The sequence below is a fragment of the Blastomyces gilchristii genome (assembly GCF_000003855.2).
Source record: "Blastomyces gilchristii SLH14081 genomic scaffold supercont1.4, whole genome shotgun sequence".
NCBI lineage: Eukaryota > Fungi > Ascomycota > Eurotiomycetes > Onygenales > Ajellomycetaceae > Blastomyces > Blastomyces gilchristii.
In genome coordinates, this window is record NW_003101679.1 from 3,115,880 (window position 1) to 3,135,034 (window position 19,155).

The 19,155-nt window shown below is 40.3% G+C and overlaps 3 protein-coding genes across 3 annotated transcripts; 1 reads left to right on the top strand and 2 right to left on the bottom strand.

Annotated features, from left to right (window-relative positions):
• Positions 1-1,605: 1,605 nt before the first annotated feature.
• Positions 1,606-3,610, bottom strand: BDBG_02953 (cytochrome b561). The gene is made up of 4 exons (XM_031721030.1): positions 3,109-3,610; positions 3,003-3,037; positions 2,858-2,920; positions 1,606-2,766 (listed from the first exon to the last, which is right to left on the bottom strand). Exons 1-4 carry the CDS (start codon positions 3,242-3,244, stop codon positions 2,368-2,370), a joined length of 633 nt encoding a protein of 210 aa, XP_031577414.1. The 5' UTR covers positions 3,245-3,610; the 3' UTR covers positions 1,606-2,367.
• Positions 3,611-8,929: 5,319 nt separating this feature from the next.
• Positions 8,930-10,997, top strand: BDBG_02954 (allantoicase). Its single transcript, XM_031721031.1, has one exon. The coding sequence runs from the start codon at positions 9,559-9,561 to the stop codon at positions 10,687-10,689; it is 1,131 nt and encodes a 376-aa protein (XP_031577415.1). The 5' UTR covers positions 8,930-9,558; the 3' UTR covers positions 10,690-10,997.
• A 595-nt stretch (positions 10,998-11,592) lies between these two features.
• BDBG_02955 (sensor histidine kinase/response regulator) lies at positions 11,593-19,112 on the bottom strand (the record flags this gene model as incomplete). The annotated part of the gene is made up of 5 exons (XM_031721032.1): positions 11,593-13,252; positions 13,322-13,859; positions 13,934-14,796; positions 14,873-16,063; positions 16,159-19,112. The coding sequence occupies 5 exons, from the start codon at positions 19,110-19,112 to the stop codon at positions 11,593-11,595; spliced, it is 7,206 nt and encodes a 2,401-aa protein (XP_031577416.1).
• Positions 19,113-19,155: the final 43 nt, after the last annotated feature.

Genomic DNA, 19,155 nt, shown 5'->3' on the forward strand with positions numbered 1-19,155 from the left:
TCTCATTTATTCATTCAGTTAATTGAAGTATAATTTACTTAATAATTCAAATATTTCAACATCTAGTAACTGTAATCAGTGTGTAGAATAGAGAGAAAAGATAGTAAGTAGAATTTAATAATAATTTATATAATTAATAAATGCTATATTAATATGAGATAAGTGATTATTTAATATAAGAAGTTTATATTTATATTCTATTTTCTTTTTTATAAGAGATTCAAAGATCTTCTTTAACTATATTAATTTATATTTATTATTACTTTATTTATTTTCTGAAGCAGTAAAGTAGGTCTCATTCTTTTCACTATTAAAATTCTTCAGTCAAGTATCTTATATATCTCTTGATTCTTCTTAATATATAAGAGTAGATGAGAGTAAAGTTTCATTTATATAAATTAAAATAAGTAGTATTATGAATTCTCAACTGTTATTCTAACTAATATCTATTATATAATCTGATTTAAGTGAAGTAATTAATATAATATATTTGAGAGTGTGAATAAGTTCTAATAGAAATTCTTTCTCATTAAAGTTATAAATATTTATGAGTTTAATATTATATTGAGTGATTTTTACCTGTAGCTATAAATTAATTAGTAAGAAGTAAAAAATCAGTAGAAGAAAGAAATCAGTAGAAGAAAGAAATTAGTAGAAGAAAGAAATATATTACATGATTAAAATAATACTTGAAATATATTGAATTATCTACAATCTTGCATTTTTAATTAATATTTTGAAGATAGAGTAACTTGATTACATTCTTATAATACTAACAGAATTATAGCACTTAGTTAATTTCAATAGATGCTTTTAGAATCTCAATAATAAGATTATGAAGAATTTGAGATATACAAGAAAAACTGTGATCTGTTAATTAATTAATATAAAAAAGAAGTCATTCTTCTTACAAATCTGTGAGATTTTTACAGTGAATAGAGCTTGCTTTCTTTCTTAATGTTTGAACATCTCTATAACACTATGATAATGTATATCAACTGATTCCATATTTTTTAGCAGTCTCAGTGTAATTAGAAATCAATTGCATGTTCAAATCATCAATTGCTGCTTGTATAACTGCTTCATGGTGCATGTTGTGGGTGTTTGAAGATGAATGAAAAAATGAAGATTGGGCGGGCTTTGGGTGGTTGATTACGTTACTACTACGGCTACTTTTCCTAGTTCGACTTTTCATGGATGTAATCAATCTCCTCCACAAACAGAATGAGCGCATGAGCCTGAGAACCCCGCGCACCCCGCTCCAGCTCAACTTGAGATTTGGCACAAGGGCAAGCTTCCAGGCTTCATTCAGCTCTACTTCAAAACAAAGGGAAGCGAGCGCTTCCAAAGATTCCGTCCCTTTCTTTGCTGATCGCTGAAAGCTAAAGCTTGTTTGTCTTTCATTTCTGAATGATGATGGCGGCTAGCTCTGCGATCACGCTTCAACGATTCCCGACCACCCACCAGCTCTCTGCTAGAGATACAGAGATGAAACTTGGAGATAATGAGCTGCTGAGGAGGTGCGAGACACAGGAAATGTGATCGGGTAGAGGGCGCTCTGCGTATTATCGTGCGTTGAAGGAGCAGATGGGTATATACAGTCAGAGCACTGAAGCAGACAAGCTCTGTATTTTATTTATTTTCATTATAAATTTTGAGAAGATTTTCATGAAAGACATTAAATGAGAGCTTTTAGTTCATAGAAAACAGCATTATCAAGTCAATGCAACTTATTTTCAGAAGATTGAAAATGTATAAACAAAGCTGTTATTTCCTCAATCATTATTTTAACTAAGCAAACTAATCGACGACCTCACAAAACTCCAGGAAACTGAGATCCGAAATATTATATAAAAAGATAAATAAGTTATATCAGTCGATTCCCCGGATCACATTCAGCTAAATGCTCAGCAGAGTGAGAATGAATCAGAAAAGTCCCTAGTGCATATCCCAAGAAACGCTCCGGCGACACCGAACTGTAGCAGAAGGAGAGATCCGGAACAGATATATCAAGAAATGGAAAAGGTGAGCAATCATTTCCCCAAACTCACCACGGATCCGTAGTATTATATATTCCAACTTGAGAAACCCAATTCAACCAAATAGAGGTCGATGCCAAAAGAAAAACACTAAAAGAAGAATAGGTTATGTATGTCTCACCGGCGGCTCTCCCATATTCATATACTAGCATACACCCCACTCCACTCCACTCCACTCCACTCCCCTAGTTAACCCTAACCCTAACCACATTACCTCTCCAGCTAAAAAATCTTCATCTTCTGCTTCTTAATCCTGGCCCCAACCCCTGCCAGCACCAGAACGGCGGCCACCAACACCGCCCACAGCTTAATGTGTAACGTAGTCATATTATAATCTGTCTGGGTCGCTGCCGCCACCGTCGCCAGCTCCAACACAAGCAGCACGTATCCACTGACCCGGTGATACTTGTAGATCTTTTTGCCATTGTCCACACTCCCGAAGGCAAACGTGGGGTAGAAATACTGTGCGGCGCCCACAAGCGCCTGCAGGAAGATGAAGATGTAGGTGATGAGGCCCATGATGCCGTGCACGGAGTGGAGGCGGTACTCGGGGTGCGGGGCTTTTGTTTATTTCGATGATGATGAGGGCGGAGACGAAGCAGAGGTTGGCGACGGCGAGGAGGCCGAAATGGGCGAGGGTGCCGCTGCGCTTTTGAGCGGGGGTGTGGGTTGGCTGGAGGATGAGGATGGCTTGGGTTGTTAGGAGAATGGCGGCGGAGTTGAGGAGCTGGAGTTAATTATTTTTATTATTTTAGAGGCTGTAAGTCGTAGGATATATAGATGGCTCGAAGGAGGTAAGGTGGCGAGTGCTTGCTTACCGGGTGCGGGGAGAAGAATATGAGCTCGTGGGAGAAGACGCCATTCCAGACGAGAGCGGCAAGCTGGATATCGCAATGTCTAGTTAGAGTACGGGTTGTTTTCTGGCACGTTGTCGTGATATATCCCGTATCATCCTGTACTCACTATCCAAATACCCGCTTGGGCAATAGTTGCCGAGCCTGTGTGGACATTATCAGCGTACTCTATATGATTAACGTCAATAGCTATGTTTCGCTGCTGGATCACTTACCTGTGACCAAATTTGTCACCAGCGCCTGGCCTTCCTTCTGGCTGACATCTCCTGGCCTGCCCAGCAGAGGCTCCTGCTCATCGTTCCCGCCGATAGCTACGGGGCTCTGTTCTGGGATCCCGGTTGCAGAGGCCATGATATGTATGTAATGCACGATATAATGTTTATGATGCTGCTAAACAGCAAACACAAGAAAAAACCGTATCTGAATGAGACGGTTACGGAAGACTCTCTGATTCTCTTCCAGACGACAGATGCTTTTTATCAACTATTGTTGTTGAAGGTGGTTATGAACAATGGCGGGGTGTGAGGTGAGACGGGCAAGACTCAATATTGAGTTGACCTTGAAGCGAGAATCAGCACTTGCGCAATTGGCCAGCTCACGATTGGCCGAGACTGTGAACGACGAAGGCCTCTTCCAAGGTTTGTTCGACTTGCCTGAACCTGCAACTAGTTAAGCATCAACTCTGGGGCCACTGGTCTAGCTAAGTTGCAAGTGACCCGCTAGAGACCGCTAGTGACCCGATAGTGGGCGATGACATCAATATGATTCATATATATAGTGTAATTAGTGTAGGATAGTTGAAGGTTGTATTGATAGATCTATCTACAAGAACATAATATAGTGGTGGGTCACGTGATCTAGTGGGATTGCTAACCGCAACAGCTGTAAGGGCCAACACCCCCTCTTGAGATAACAAGAATCACATACAAAAACACCCAAATCACTAAGATAGTCTGTCAAAATCAAATACAAATGTAAAATTAAACATTCCCAACTTTTACATCTGTAAGACCTAGTAAAATCATGAATCATGTAAATATCACAGTGTCTAGAGATTTAGTAAGTTCATTCATTATTATCTGAGTAGTAAGAATATATTCTAAATTAATAACTCTCTGATTTAACTGTCAATATGAAAAATGAAAATACATGTTAATATATTTACTTCAGACTGTAATGACTGTTATCTTTATAAGATCTATGATATTCTTATTATCAGTGAGAATCTGTATCAGAGATGTAGTAATAAAGTCAAGCTCAATTATAAGATTCTAAATTCATGTTATCTCATAGACTGTCTCACTAAGAGCCACATATTCAGTCTTATTAAAACTTAGAGATATATAAGATTGCTTTACTGAATATCATGAAATCAGGTTATCTGTGAGCTTAAAAATGTAGTCAGATATTGATTTTCTATTATTATTCAAGAGACTGACTTAATCAGAATCTGAGTAGCTGAAGAATAGATAGAAATCATCAAGAAAATCAGAGATAATGAAAAGATCAGTAGAAACAGAAAGATTAATAGAAACAGATCTCTTATATAAATCACATTTATAGAAAATACTCAGATTCATGATCTCTTTTAAATAATATATAATATGTAATAGAGTCTTTCAATATTGAGATATTAAATCAATGTTCTGTTAAGTGAGTAGTGAGATAGTATAAGTAATATCAGAATATATTTTAACTGTAAGATATTGTAAGTAACTTATATTATATTAATATCACTGAATTATGAAATCAGTCTCTTTCTTAGATATAGAGAAATTATTAATATAAAATTCATTCTTCATTGATGTTCTGACAACAGCTGTATTATCAAGATAGAAATCTTTGATAAGATATTTAATATATTAATAATATATTAAATCAATTCTCTTATCTGAATAATTAATCTTCATACTTAAATACTTAATTGACTGATGTAGATTCTTGACTTTTAATTTCTTACTGAGTATACTCACTAGTTAATCAGCATTCTCAGAAACTTCAGATATAATGTTAAGATCATTAACATAGATCATTATATAGAGATGATATCTGAATATATAATATTAAAGTACTGAATTATAGACACTGACTGTAAATTTAAGATTACTTAACAGAGCTATTAAGTAATTATATCAGATCTTCACTGCAGAGTTCAGACTGTATAGACTATTCTCAATTATATAGACAAGTGTTTTCAGTGAATCTATTTCAAATTCAGTGAGTTATCTTATATAGATCTTCTTAGTGAGATGCTTATATAGATATATTATCACTATATTCACTTAACAGAGTGTTCAACTGCAAAGTACTGCTATTATAAAAAGAATACAATTGACAGTATCAGTGATAACAGAAGCATAGATCTCTTCTCTAGAATTCTTCTTAAGTCAGTTATTATAAATTACTTAATATAATTTTCTAAGAATATCATCAGAATCAGTATTCAGATCTGCAGGCCTATCTTTCTCAAGAAACACTTAATAATCTAAAGTAATTGATTCACTTCTTAGAATATCAGATTTAGAGATTAAACTTCATGTATTATATCTCTTCAGATTGATAATCTTATGTTGTATGAACTTCTTTTAATAATCTTCTATTCTCTCTAGTCAAGATGTGATATTCTTGTAGAACTTTGAGAGATTATCTGTAATAAGACTTGAAGTGTAAGTAGTCAGTGATTTCACAGGCTGCAATTATATGAAATTCAGATTATCAATATTAAAAGCATCTTCATTATTAACTAGATAAATATCAGGTTTCAGTTCAATAACATGATTAATGAGTTTCACAGATGTAATAATCAGTTTTTCAGTGATTGAAAACCTCACATCACTACTGACAATAATCTTATCAGATTCAGAATGTTATAGACAATATATCAATATGTCACTGAATTCAATGATATGATAGAAATCAGCATATGAAGAAAGCTTATTCACAGGCTACTGAGATTCATGCAAGTGAATAAAAATCTCTGCACTTAATTGATGAAAATGTCTCACATTCAGCAGAGTATTCATAAGTGCATATTAAGAAATCTTATATGAACTTGAAATTACAGAAGTCTCTGTAGTAGAGAATCAAAATTTCAAGTTATAAAGAACTATAAATATAAGAGTATTATTAATTATTACAATCACTGTCTCTAGAACATCTACTTAGAACTTCTTAGAGAGATTTTCTTTCAAAAGAGCAGCTCTAACTCATCTTATAATAGTGCAGATTTCATATTCAGAAACATCATTCTGATATGATAAATATAATACTGTTGATTCTTATTTGATATCATATGAATTCATAACTGTGTGTATACATGTGAATTGAAAAACATCATCAATATCAGTTTATAGAAAAGCAGAGACTGTATATCTGAGATTATTCATGAATCTGAGTCATAACTCAAAGTATTGAACAGTCTTATTCTTGAACTTTAAAAAATATACTCAACAGTAGTGAGTCATATTATAGATAATAAGTATTTAGTATCTGATTTTCTGACAGAACTCTAAGAGATAATCAGAGAGATCTTTCAATATATATTCATTATCTATAAGATTAATATGAATCTTCTCAATGAGTTGAATAGATCTAGACATCAGTGTTTTTGAATAATCTTGTATTATATCTATCTTGACACATTTCTCATAAAAGAACTTAGTCTTAGAATCTTTAATTATAACTTCAGTATGAGAATTCTTGATCATAGTAATTATAGCATCAGTGTGAATGTGACTGAGATCACAGTATCAGTTCAAAAGAGTCTTTGATATTCTTGTATTCTTGAGACCTGTATTTAAGACTGTAGAATCAATGTTATTAACAGTAGTAATAGCAGTCACAGAAAGATCAACTTTTCAGTTAAAATTATACTTATAAGATATTATTACAATATACTTGACTGCTCTGTTCAGATGATTGAGATTCTCATTAAACTCTTACTTATCAATCTTATATATATTGTTCTAAGTAATCTGAACTGTATGAAAAATAACATTATTCAGAGCTCTGCAAATGAAAAATGAGAGAATAGTGAAAGATAATATAAATCAGAATCTCTGATCTTCAAGCTTTATAAATAAGAGCAGATTAACTGTAATATTAAAAATATAGTGAATATTCTGTAAGTTAATATCATCACTCTTAATCTTCAAGATAATAGTCTCAATCTTCTTAACAAACTTAGTTCTCTCAGTGATAGAATCAACAGAGATGTTATCATTAAAAGACTTAATATTTGAAAAAGAATGAAGCTTATCTATTATATTCAGACTTACACATGTATTCAAATATCAAGATTTAGAGAATGATTTTTCAGTGACTGTGAAAGAGAAATAGAACTTAATCTTTGTAATTGCTATATTTACTGCTGATTAAGAACTTATTAAGTCATTCTTCTTCTCTTTCTTCTTATCATTCTTCTTATCATTCTTCTTTTTCTTTTTATCAGAGTGTAAGATGAAATATCTATCAATAGTATATTCATATCTTCTGCAGTGAGTGCACTTTTATACAGATGTGCTTTTATTCTTATCTTTATTCTTATCTTTATTCTTTTTCACAGTCACAGAATCAGTCTGAGACTGCTTTTTTCACTCAGTAATAATCTTCTTAAATGTACAATTAATCAGTTACTTCATTAAATCATTGATATTAATATTAACAATGAGTCTCTAGCTAGTGAAGAAAAACTTATTCAAATATATTTTAATAAACAGTCTTTGATAATTCTGCAGATTGTTAAGAAAAAGATTATAATATATATTCTCAGTGCTCTGACAGAGCTTCTTATAATAGATAATAAGATAGTGAAAATATCTCTGAAAAGTAAGATAATCATTCTTCTTGACTTATAATTTTATCAATTTCTTAAAGATATTAACTCATTCTTCTATCAGTGATATTATATATTTAATATTAATCTTATTTCACAGAGTCACAGTATTATCAGCTTTCAAGATTTTAATAGTGATTCAAACATTTTTAATAAGACTTGATAGTATATATCTATATAGAGACTTAAAACAGATTCTTTACTTCTCAGAGTCAATATAACATATAAAAGAGAATTCTTATTAAATTCTTAATAAAATATTAATTTTATTAATAACTTCTATATCAGTTAATATATCAATATATCAGACTTTATAATTAGAGTTATTAAATATAATCACTGATTTAATATCTAGTATATATTTAACTTTCTTCTGATATTTCTGCAACTTATTTCTTATAGTATTTCTTTGTATAGAGATAGATATAGTAAGATATTAAGTGATTTCAGCTATAGTTATCTGATTCTGTAGTATTATCTGTATAAGATTTATAAGATTATCTACAGTGTAATAGATAGATTAATTCAGATTATTATTAAAAGTTAATATTTTAGAAGTAAGAGATAGTGAAGAATTTAATAAATTGAAATGAATAGATTCTATAGATAAATATTAACTCTATTTTTCTTTATTCTGAAGTTTCTTCATTATCTCATTATTAAATTTCATACTCTGATAAAAACTAATCTCAGTCTTATCTTATAAGTCAGAAGTCTTCTTATAATAAGTAATTATTCTATTAATGAGTTATTTAATGAAGTGTGTGATTCTGAGTCTTGAGCTGAACTCTGAAGTAACAGATATATTACTTATATCAAGATAACTCTGCTTCTTTTAGATATGTAAAAAAAAAAAAAGTGATATTCTTTATAATGAAGAATACACTTTCTTAAAAATATAAAGTATATAAATCTACTAATCAGCAGATTCAGAGAAAATGAAATATCTCTAATAAAGAGTAAGAGTCTTTTCAAAAAAGATGAACTATTCATGTCAAAAATGTTGATGCAATATTCTAAAAAGAAAAATATGCCATTCAGGCTATAACCTGTAGAATAGTTGAAGATTGTATTGATAGATCTATCTACAAGAACATAATATAGTGGTGGGTCATGTGATCTAGTGGGATCGCTAACCGCAACGGCCGTAAGGGCCAACAATTAGTTACCGGCTTGCGCCAAGTGATGCTGAAGACTTTAATATTTATTATATTAGTAGAGTAGTAGTTAGTGTAAATGATCAAGACTCTCCCCAAGCGGTAATATTAAAACCGAATTTTAGTGTAACTAAAGTGTCTGAAGACTGCTCTGCCATCCGCGAATAGACCCTTTTTCGGGCAATTCTCTTTTGGACTCCATGTGCGAGTTGCAGTGGTTGTTCGCGTGGGGGAATGGTTGCAACAGGAAAATGGCTTCAAGCCCAACTTCGACCACAATTCGTCGGCGACCTCCGCATTCCAATTGAATTTGTACGTAACAAGATATGAGGAAATATACTCTTTTCATCCAATTCCCTCGTACTACCCGCTCGGTGCCGCCCCTTGTTTTCCCTGTTTGAGATGTATAAAGCAGGCCAGCTTCCTCGCGTCCATATATATCTATCTATCAATCAACGTGGGCAATTGTATAAACTATATAATAAATAATATTTAAAGGCTTCGGAGTAGTTATCCACTTGCCCCGCATCTGCCCGCCCTCATTCTCTCAATTTTCTTTAATCAATCCTTATCTAATATTTCAACCAAAAATCAAAAAGAAGAAGAATAAAAAAAGAAAAAAGCGAAGACAAAGGAGAATCAGAAACAAAAGTAGATAAAAAATACCAATCAAGATGGAAACCCACAAAGATAAAACTATAACCCCCCTCACCACCGCTGCCGATATCGACAAGACCTTCTCCTCAACAACTACAAACCTCGCCTCCTCCTCTCTAAACGCCACCATCCTCGCCTGTTCCGACGAGTACTTCGCCGCAGCCTCAAACCTCCTCACCCCAACCCCGCCAATCCACCGCCCTGGCGTCTTCGTACACACAGGAGCCTGGTACGACGGCTGGGAAACCCGCCGCCACAACCCGGAAGAATTTGACTGGGCCGTAATCAAGTTAGGCGTCGGCAGCGGTGTCGTCGTTGGCGTGGAAATCGACACGGCGCATTTCTACGGCAATTACGGCGAGAGTGTTCTTGTCGAGGGTACTCACATTGATAAACGGGACGGTGCGGAGGCCGGGGACGCCGAGGTCGTCAAGCCTACTTTTAACGGCTGGACGACTATTCTGCCCAAGCAGCCGTGCGGGCCTTCGCGGCGCCAAGGCTGGTTGCTATCTCGCCCCTCGGACCCAATTACTCATGTACGCGTCAGGATGTATCCTGATGGGGGGTTTGCGCGGGTTAGATTATATGGGCATGCCGTGCCGGGCCCTGCACCGGCGCCCAAGGCGATAGTAGCGTCGGCGGAAGGATCTGCGACGACGGAGTTGGAGGAGCTCTCCTCAGCGCTGATGGGAGGTCTTGTTGTTTCTGCTAGTAACCAACATTTCACCCCCGCATCGAATACCTTACTTCCCGGCCGTGGGGAGCATATGGGTGACGGTTGGGAAACTGCTCGTTCGCGGACACCGGGCCATGTAGACTGGGCGGTTGTTAAGCTCGGGTTGGTAGGGACGATAGAGAAGGTCGTGGTTGATACGAAGGACTTCCGAGGAAACTTCCCAAGGGCGGTTAGGGTGCATGGGTTCCTGAAGAAGGATGTTAAGGAGGGACAGGATCCAAAGTTTGATGATGAAGGGTGGGTGGAGGTTGTACGGGGAGATCAGCCGTGCAAGGCGGATTTGGAACATGTGTTTGAAGGGGGATTGTTGGGTAGTGAAGTTGGAGGGAAGGCGTTTAGCCATGTTATGTTGACAATGGTGCCAGATGGAGGGGTCAAGAGGTTCAGGGTGTTTGGCAGGAGGGCTGTGTGAAGAACGAGTGCTTCACCTTATTTTATTCATTAAACCTGTAAATAAGGGGAAATGCACATCTCTAGAACTTAGTATACAGTTGTAAGTGTGGAAATCAAAACTTTTCGGTCCTCATATAAGGAGATTTCCATTCACCAAATTCTATCACTGGTCACCATTTTAGGGGACTATACAATAATAATAATAATAATAAATAAATAATAAAAAAACAGAACCTAGATAACACAGTGAACCAGCATTGCCCCATTTTTATGGTAACACTATAGAAACATTATATGTGCCGTGGAGAAGAGTCAAGAGGAGTAAAATAAATCGGGGGTTGAAAGGGAGAAAACGGGGGAAATTGAAAAAAGATAATGTCACTCGAGATATATACATACGTGCAAAAAGGACAAAGAATTGAAAATAAGGAAGAAGAAAAAAAAGAAAAGAAAAGAAAAAGAAAAGAAAAGGAAAGAAAAGACATAAAATGCCAGTATTTTGGTATATTTCCTTCATTCCCATTCCATATATGCGGTGGTAAGCCCCCTTTGCCATGCAGTTGGTTTTATCATATCGTTATCATCGGACGTTGCTTGTCGTAAAAGAAAAAGTGACAAAATGTGTACAAATGAAACAAAATTAAACAGAAACCAAGGCTCCAACAAAAAGAAGGGAGATAATTATAAAGGGCAAGAACATCCACCCATCCATCCATCCATAAGTGAAGAAGCTAAACGGGCAGAAACTGGGGGAAATGCAGAAATTCTAAATATTTACTAGAACCCATCCCTGAGTTCTTTTTAGACACGAAGAAGAAAAAGAAGATAAAAGAAAAAAGAAAAAATAGGTATAAACCGATCGGAGCGGGGGGAGACATGTCTAGCACAGCGCCAGTTGAATGTTTGCCGTCAGAAGCGATCGTTATTTAGACGGCTCCACAAGTGCGGAGCTCTCTCCATTCCCACTCGTATTGGTGTGAGTGCTTGATATGGTATCAGCAGCGGCAGCAGCAGCAGCATCAGGAGAAGTAGTCTGTGCGGCGCTGAAGGAGGCACCCGCGGGAGGGCTGTCGGGCGGTTTCGAGCCGTTCGGCATAAACGCATATAGATCCCCAGGCTTTCCCTTAATGGAGGTTTTGGATTCAAATTCAGGAACGATGTTGGTTTGCGGTTCCTCTTCAACGGGAGAAGGACCAGAAGCAGCCGCAGTCGAGCGTGCCCGGCGCCGTCGACATCCCCATCTCGGGAGCTCGGACTCCATCGAAGGTGCTAGATACTGATCAAGCATCCTTTTCAGTACATCAGACCTGACGGGTTTAGCGAGGTAATTGTTCATGCCGGCGTCGATGCATTTTTCGCGATCCCCTTCAATAGCACTGGCGGTCATGGCTATTACGAGAACATCGTTGACGCACGGGTCCAAATCCTCACGAATCCTCCGCGTAGCATTATATCCGTCCAGAACCGGCATTTGAACGTCCATTAGGACAAGGTGGAAAGGGTTTCCTTCTGCAGATGCACGTCTAAGAGCTTCCACAGCCTGCTGACCATCGCTAAACGCCTCGCACTCTAGTCCCAAATTCCTAACGAAAGTCACTGCAATTTTTTGGTTGATTGGGTTATCTTCGGCAATGCAGACGCGGATCCTGTTTCGGGCGAGAGACTTGAGATCCCTGACTGCCTGTCTCATGGGAATCTGTTTCTTCTCTTGAGTGCCATCTTGAGACCATGGCATTTTGACCACAGCGTTCTTCGGGGCTTTGTTAAATACCAGTGTAAAGGTAACGGTCGTGCCCACCCCTTCCTCTGATTGCAGCCAAATTTTGCCACCAAGCACATCCTCTATTATTGCTTTGCAGATGCTCAACCCAAGCCCACTCCCTCCGTATGATCTCGCTGTCGAACTGTCAGCCTGGGAGAATGGCCTGAAAAGTCGAACCAACTGTTCTCCGGAAATTCCAATCCCAGTATCGGCAACTTTACACGTGATACGAATACGGCCTTCATCCTCATCAGTTACCTTGGCTTTGACCGTAACGGAGCCTTTTGGCGTGAACTTGTAGCTGTTGCTTAGCAGGTTCATAAATATCTGGTGGAGACGAACAGGATCTCCCATAACCAATAAATTGGGATCAACACCATCTAGGTCCTCGATAGTCTTAAGTCCGCAATCACGGTGAGTATAACGAAGGGCGCGAACAACCTCCGCTATGGTTTCTCTGAGGTTGAGGGGAACTGTCGAAACTTTCATCTTGCCAGCTTCGAGCTTGGAGAAGTCGAGAATGTCGTTAATCAGCGTTAATAGCGTATCCGCGCAGACACGGATCGATTCGACGTAGCCATCCTGCTCTCGGTCCAAGCTGGTCTTTTTAAGTAATTCTGACAACCCAATGACCCCGTTCATTGGCGTGCGCAAATCATGAGAAACGTTAGCCAGAAATATTGACTTGGCCTTTGCAGCGTCTTCTTTGAGCTTAACGTTATGTTTAGCTTCCGCTTCTGCAACCTTGGACTTTCGTTCCGCTTCCCTGGCGAGTGCCAAGGCACGTTTCTGCGCTTCAACCATGGCGGCGTTGGCAGCACTAGAAGGAAAAGTCAGCAAACTGGCAAGAATGGCAAGAATGGCATGTGTTTGTGTTACAGTAACTTACCTGACTTTACTCGCGTTCCGATAAAGGAAAGCGTTTGCCAGTGAGATTCCAACTTGATTACACACAAGGCGGAGCACAACTAAATTACGTTGAGTAAACGAATTGGGTTTACCCTCAACGTGAATCACCCCAAGAAGATTGTTGGCTTGGATAATAGGTAGGGCAATAACGGATTTCCCATGCGGGTTTCGGGCGGCGTAGGCTTCACTGACGTTGGAGAAACGCTCGTCATCGAGGACATTATGGACAAGGACGGGTTCCCTCGTCCGTAGAGTATAATGCGTGATTTGCTGTGCCATTTTGTCCTCTACTTCAGAAAACGCGAGGCCATCGGCGAAAGCTACATCTCCATTTTCGTGATCGCTAGCCGCAGCAACTAGCCAACCATAAGGTTCAAAGTCCGTGACCACAACCGCTAATTCGGAACCGCTACAGGACTCGAGTATTATGCCAACCATTTTGGTAAGCAATTTCTCTATGTGTAATTCAGAGGACATGACTTGGCTAAATTCAAGTATGCTGGACAAGTCGATAATATCTGAAAATAAAAAATGTACGAGGTTAGAAATTTCACTATATCTCGAGAATAAGGGTTGCATTGCGAAGCCTTACCTAGACCAAGCCCGGATATATCCAAAGACCTCTGGTCAGCATGTTCCTCATTCTCCTCCAACCATTCTCGTTTACGTTCAGCTTCAAGCTGTGGATGGATGGAGTTAGACGCTGGCTCCGTAGTCCTCGGAACATTGAGTATCGAATCAATAGTTTGACAACCAACATCATTAGATCTTGATGTAGGAGATCCAACTCTTAAAAGCCACTCATGTTTTTCCGAGAGGTGCTTAGCTTTACCCGTCGCGCTGATACGGTTCCACGCTGCGATTGCTTCCTGCAGCATAAATTTAGCAGCCCGTTTAACGCCACGTCGAACGAGGAAGTCGACTTGAAGCTCGAGAGCAAGGGCTTCTTCCAGAGGCCAATTGTGTAGCTGGGCATGATCGAGCGCTGCCTCAAAGGCAATGAGAGCACTCTGGAACTTGCCGGACGCCTCGCAGATCAGGCCTTCGAGTATTAATGACCACGCACCGTAATTCACATCGCAAGCGCGGGTCTTAAAGTCGACCTCCTTCTTGTACTCTTTAACCTGGTTGATGGTCTCTTCGACGCCAGGTCGGGATGGATCATCAAGGTGGCGGTTAAGCATGGATAATGAAAGGAAAAAATACGTTTGGGTAGCAGCACGGAGGGACCAGAGGCCGGCCAACGATTTCGTCATTTCAGTGCCAATCTCCACTGCTTTCTCGTAGTAGCCGTAGGAGTACAGTGGCACCAAACTCATTGCACGATACATGTTTAGGGCGTGGGAGTTCAAGCCAGGAAGAGCAATATACTTCTCGCTGTCGTGCTGATCGTCGGATAGTATATGATCCGCAGAGTTGATAAATGTTTTCCCCTGGAGAGCACGTGCGGCTTGCCTAAAAACTCAGAACTCAGCAACATATTCACCCACGAGAGAAAACGAAGTGGTAGTTAAAAATTGAGGAACCTTACCGGACAGAAACGATATAGACCCCGCCACGTGGGTCGTTTTCCCAATCGCCAATTTCCTCTGGCGCATAATTACACAGCGCCTCCAACTCAGACAGGTCATGGCCTAGACAAAATCGAGTGAATACCATAGCGGATATATTCATAAGAATCAAGTATCGTTCACCCAGCAAAAACGCAGCTTCCATAGCACTTTCGAGGCGTGGTAATGTCGTTGACATGGGTACCCTCATATGATTAACGGAATAATTGTGGATAGTAACAGCCCGCGCTAGAATCCAGGGTTCATCGAAGCGGTCTAGGAGATCGACAGCAGAGTCGCTGAGCTTGACGCCAAGTTCAAGATCTTTGTATCGGCTCATCGCAACCATGGATATGTATGTGCACAGAACGGCGACCTGCGAAAAGGCTCCACGAAACAGATAGATATTCATCATTTCAATCCCCAGCTGGAGAAACGTCAACGGCTCCCCCCAAACACACACTGACATAGCTTCGGCCATCAACGACCCAAGAGTGATCAACGTCTTGTCCTGGCTAAGCGGTACAGAGAAAACGACATCGAGATCGGCAGCTTTAAGATATGCGCTGAGTTTCTCGTATGCCTCATCGCAAGCTTCCCAGGAGCTTGGCCTGTTGATTTTCACACCCAGCTCATCCATGCTTGTGAACAAGGCCTCAAGGGCACCGGAAATATCGCTTCTTTGGGCGAGTATCTTGCTTTTTAATTTCCATGCCCTCGCCTTGCACACAGGAGAATGAGCGCGCTTGAACACCACCTCAAGAAGTTCCATGGCTTCCTTGTTTTTCCCACTAGATATTAGCATTTCAGCGGTTTGAATATGGAGCTCTCGTGTTTCCTCATAGTAAACATCTTCAGCATTGCTATCCCATGGGTCATCCTGTAGCAGGTAGAGACAAGCTTGAAAATAGCTTAGCGCGGTAGCCTTCGCCCCAGACTGGAAAGCGCTCCGAGCGGCGTAGTACAGCGCATCTCTATATTTGATCCGTTCGTGAACTCGCTGCTTGATTAATCTTGCTGCACACTGAATATGCTGAGCTCGCGAATACAATGAAGTGCTGTCATTTGGACCGTATTTCATCACGGTTTTTGCAGCAATGAAATGCATCTTCTCTTGGTTATGGCACTCTCTCATACTTGCTACGGCTTGGGCGTAGCGATCGTGGGCGAATCTAAATTTCGAACGAATAAATTAGTGCTCTTCCATATAGATGACAAGCGAATATATGGGGAAAAGAAAGAAAAGGAATCGTTTTGAGAAGCTTACCTAAATTCATCATCAGTTTCACCGGGGATTATAATATACATTTGGAGTAAGTGCTGAAGTCCTGAAACCATCCCTCTTTTACTTTGCGTCAAGGGTGCCCGGTGCGGACATGTAATGTCCTCTAGGGGTTCTCCACCCAAGGCGAACAGAAACTCTCCGGAGAGCAACCTCTGAACTAATGTGAAGGAAAATGGACTGCCTAACAATGCAGCCCATAAAAGAATCGAGCGGGATTCCGAGGGAAGCTCTTGGAGCCGTTTGGCGATGAAATCTGTGCCGAGGCCTTCACCATAGCTAGGGGACACAAATTCCGTAAATATCCTGTCCAAGTCGAACTGCCAGGCTGAGTCTCTCCAAGAATACCAAATGCAGTTCTTTTGATAGCAGGTCTCAAGGATCATTCGCATGTAGAACGGAATTCCTCGACTTTTCTCTTGGACGACTGCGGAAAGGGGAAGCAGCCTCTTGTTAGGAGGTTGGTGCATCGTGGCAGCAACATATTCGTGAACCTCGTCATCATTTAATGGGCTTAGTTCGATCCTGGTTACATTGGCCATGTCGGTCTGGAAAAGCGCTTTTAATTCAGGGGAATTTATTTCTTCTGGTCGGCTCGTAATCATAAGAACGCATCGGATTTTAGTTCTGACAATCTCAAGCAAAATCTGCACGCTTTCCACATCGGCGTACTGGATATCATCCAAAGCGACGCATATCAGCTTCTGAAACGACATAATCCTCAATGTTTCAATAAGAGTATCCGCGAATCTGAGCATAGCGTTGGATGATGGCCCATGGCAAAAATCATTCAATGTCTGACCCGCGCTTAAACTGGTAAAGTGGGCATCTTGGGAATGAAATGATTCCTCTGTCTCCTCTTTAAGCACTTGAAGGGGTGTAGCAGTAGTCTTTAAGAAGTTCACGGACTCGCTCATCGTCCCAACAGGGTAGATTAAATTTTCTGGTAGGCCAAGGATTTTGTGGAGGGATAGCCATATTGGCTGCAGGGTCATGCGTATTGAGCTGTGGTAATCAGAAGAAACGTCACGCTCAGAAAAAATCTGACGAAGAAGACTAGCAAGAATTTTAAAAAATGGCTCAAAAGGAACTCGGCGTGAACGATCGAGGCGAGCAACTGCGATATAGCCATGTTTCCGGATTTCTGGTTGTAGTCGGTTTAAAAGATCTGATTTTCCGAGGCCAGCAACACCGGATATGCTGATCACCTCACAACGACCGCTTTGCCGGTACTTTGCCTGCACCTTTCGCCGTCCTAGAGGTGCAAGGGAATCGAATTGGCCCTGGTTACTGAGGCTGGAAGCAAAATGACTTTCGCGATCATTGATATCGCCAGAATTCTTTGAATCGGTGGGACTCTTAACTCTATTGGAGAGAAGTAGTGTTTTTTGACTTGAGGTAGAATCTGCGCTACAGTTTGAGTCTTGTGTTGACGAATGCGCAAGAGCGTAAGGGCTAGATGTAGAACTGCTCCGTATGGCAGCAATACCGTATGATCCAGAGTCACTGGAGCCATCCCCAATTTCAATGCCATCCACGCGACTATCAGACACGGAAGAGCCTGAACTGAGAGCATAGAGGGAGTGAATTGACTTCGCCGCAGCTTGGGCAAGAGTAGCTTGTTGGCGTTTTTGGACTTTGTCAATAATTTGAAGGATCTTTTCATGTTCTTCTCTCCGTCCAAACATAGTCGCTGGCAGGGCAAAAAACGATGAAACATCGCGCTGGGCTATGACGAAATTTTTTAATCCCTCATGATCGCCATCGCCTAGTAGTCTTGAAATTTGCTGAAGATCCCACTTCACTGAAGAAATCGTGTGGTACCTATCATCGATCTGTTTGTGGGTCATTTTTTGGATAACGGCGGCGGCTGCATCTGGTACATCCATCCTCTTGGATGAAACCGTAGGTAATGTTTTGCCGAGCACATTTTGCACAACTTCAACTGGATCACTCGCATCGAATGCAGGTTGTCCCGCAAGCATCGACCAAAACAACACACCGAGAGCGTATATATCAGTGCGACTATCAGGCTCTGTTGGTAATCTTCCAGTTTGTTCCGGTGCGACGAATTGCAACTTATTTTTCACGCCGAAATCGCGTGTTAGGATCGACCAACCTTCACTCAATGCATTATCGAAAGATCTGGCGCCATTTCCCGTGTTTGAAAGTTTCACTGCGCCTGTCTCGGCATTATAATGGAAGGCATCGGGTCTGATTTCACCGTGAATGCATTTCAGGCCATAATGCAATAATTCCAGACATTCGCATGCACCGATGGCAAAATCCAAAAACGTTGCGATGGGAACTTGGGCCCCTAGGGATGAGCATTCCGCTAATACCTCTCCCCCATACGTCTGGAAAAAGATAGGCCCGAAGCCTACATATTCTTTTAACTGATTTGGACCCTGGGATTCGTAGATTGTAACCAACAAGGGACCGGGATCGCCAGGCTGAGGGGCGAGGCGAATAATGTCGATGGGGCGGACCGTGTGTTTGCATTCGGGATCTGATATCTGGATAATTGATTTCAGTATATGGAACTCGCGTTCCAGCCTTATAACATGGCTCGAAACGCGAGCCACTACGGGTACCCATGAGGCATCCGGATCGTTGCGAGAGGAGGAAATATCGCTACTTGATTCGCTGAGGCTACTTCGCCAATTATTTCGAGAGTAGGATGATCTGTTTTCGATCCGGGGGGAGGTGTGCGCAGAGGTCAATGTGGACTCTTTCGATCGTGAGGAGGAGGAAGGAGTTAAAATGGGCACATCTGCATCCGAAGCAAGTCTCACGCCTGTAACGTGCCAATGATCATAGGAGGAACGGAAAGGTCTGAGATTCTGGTGCCAGATGTAGCCGGGTAATTGCGCTAAGCGCTCAAACAGGCGCCCTGGAGGAAGAGGTAAGTCCTCTCCAAGTATATGGCTGTCGTCCATCGTGGGTGGCGGGGGAGAGGAAGAGGGGATTGGCGTCAAGCTG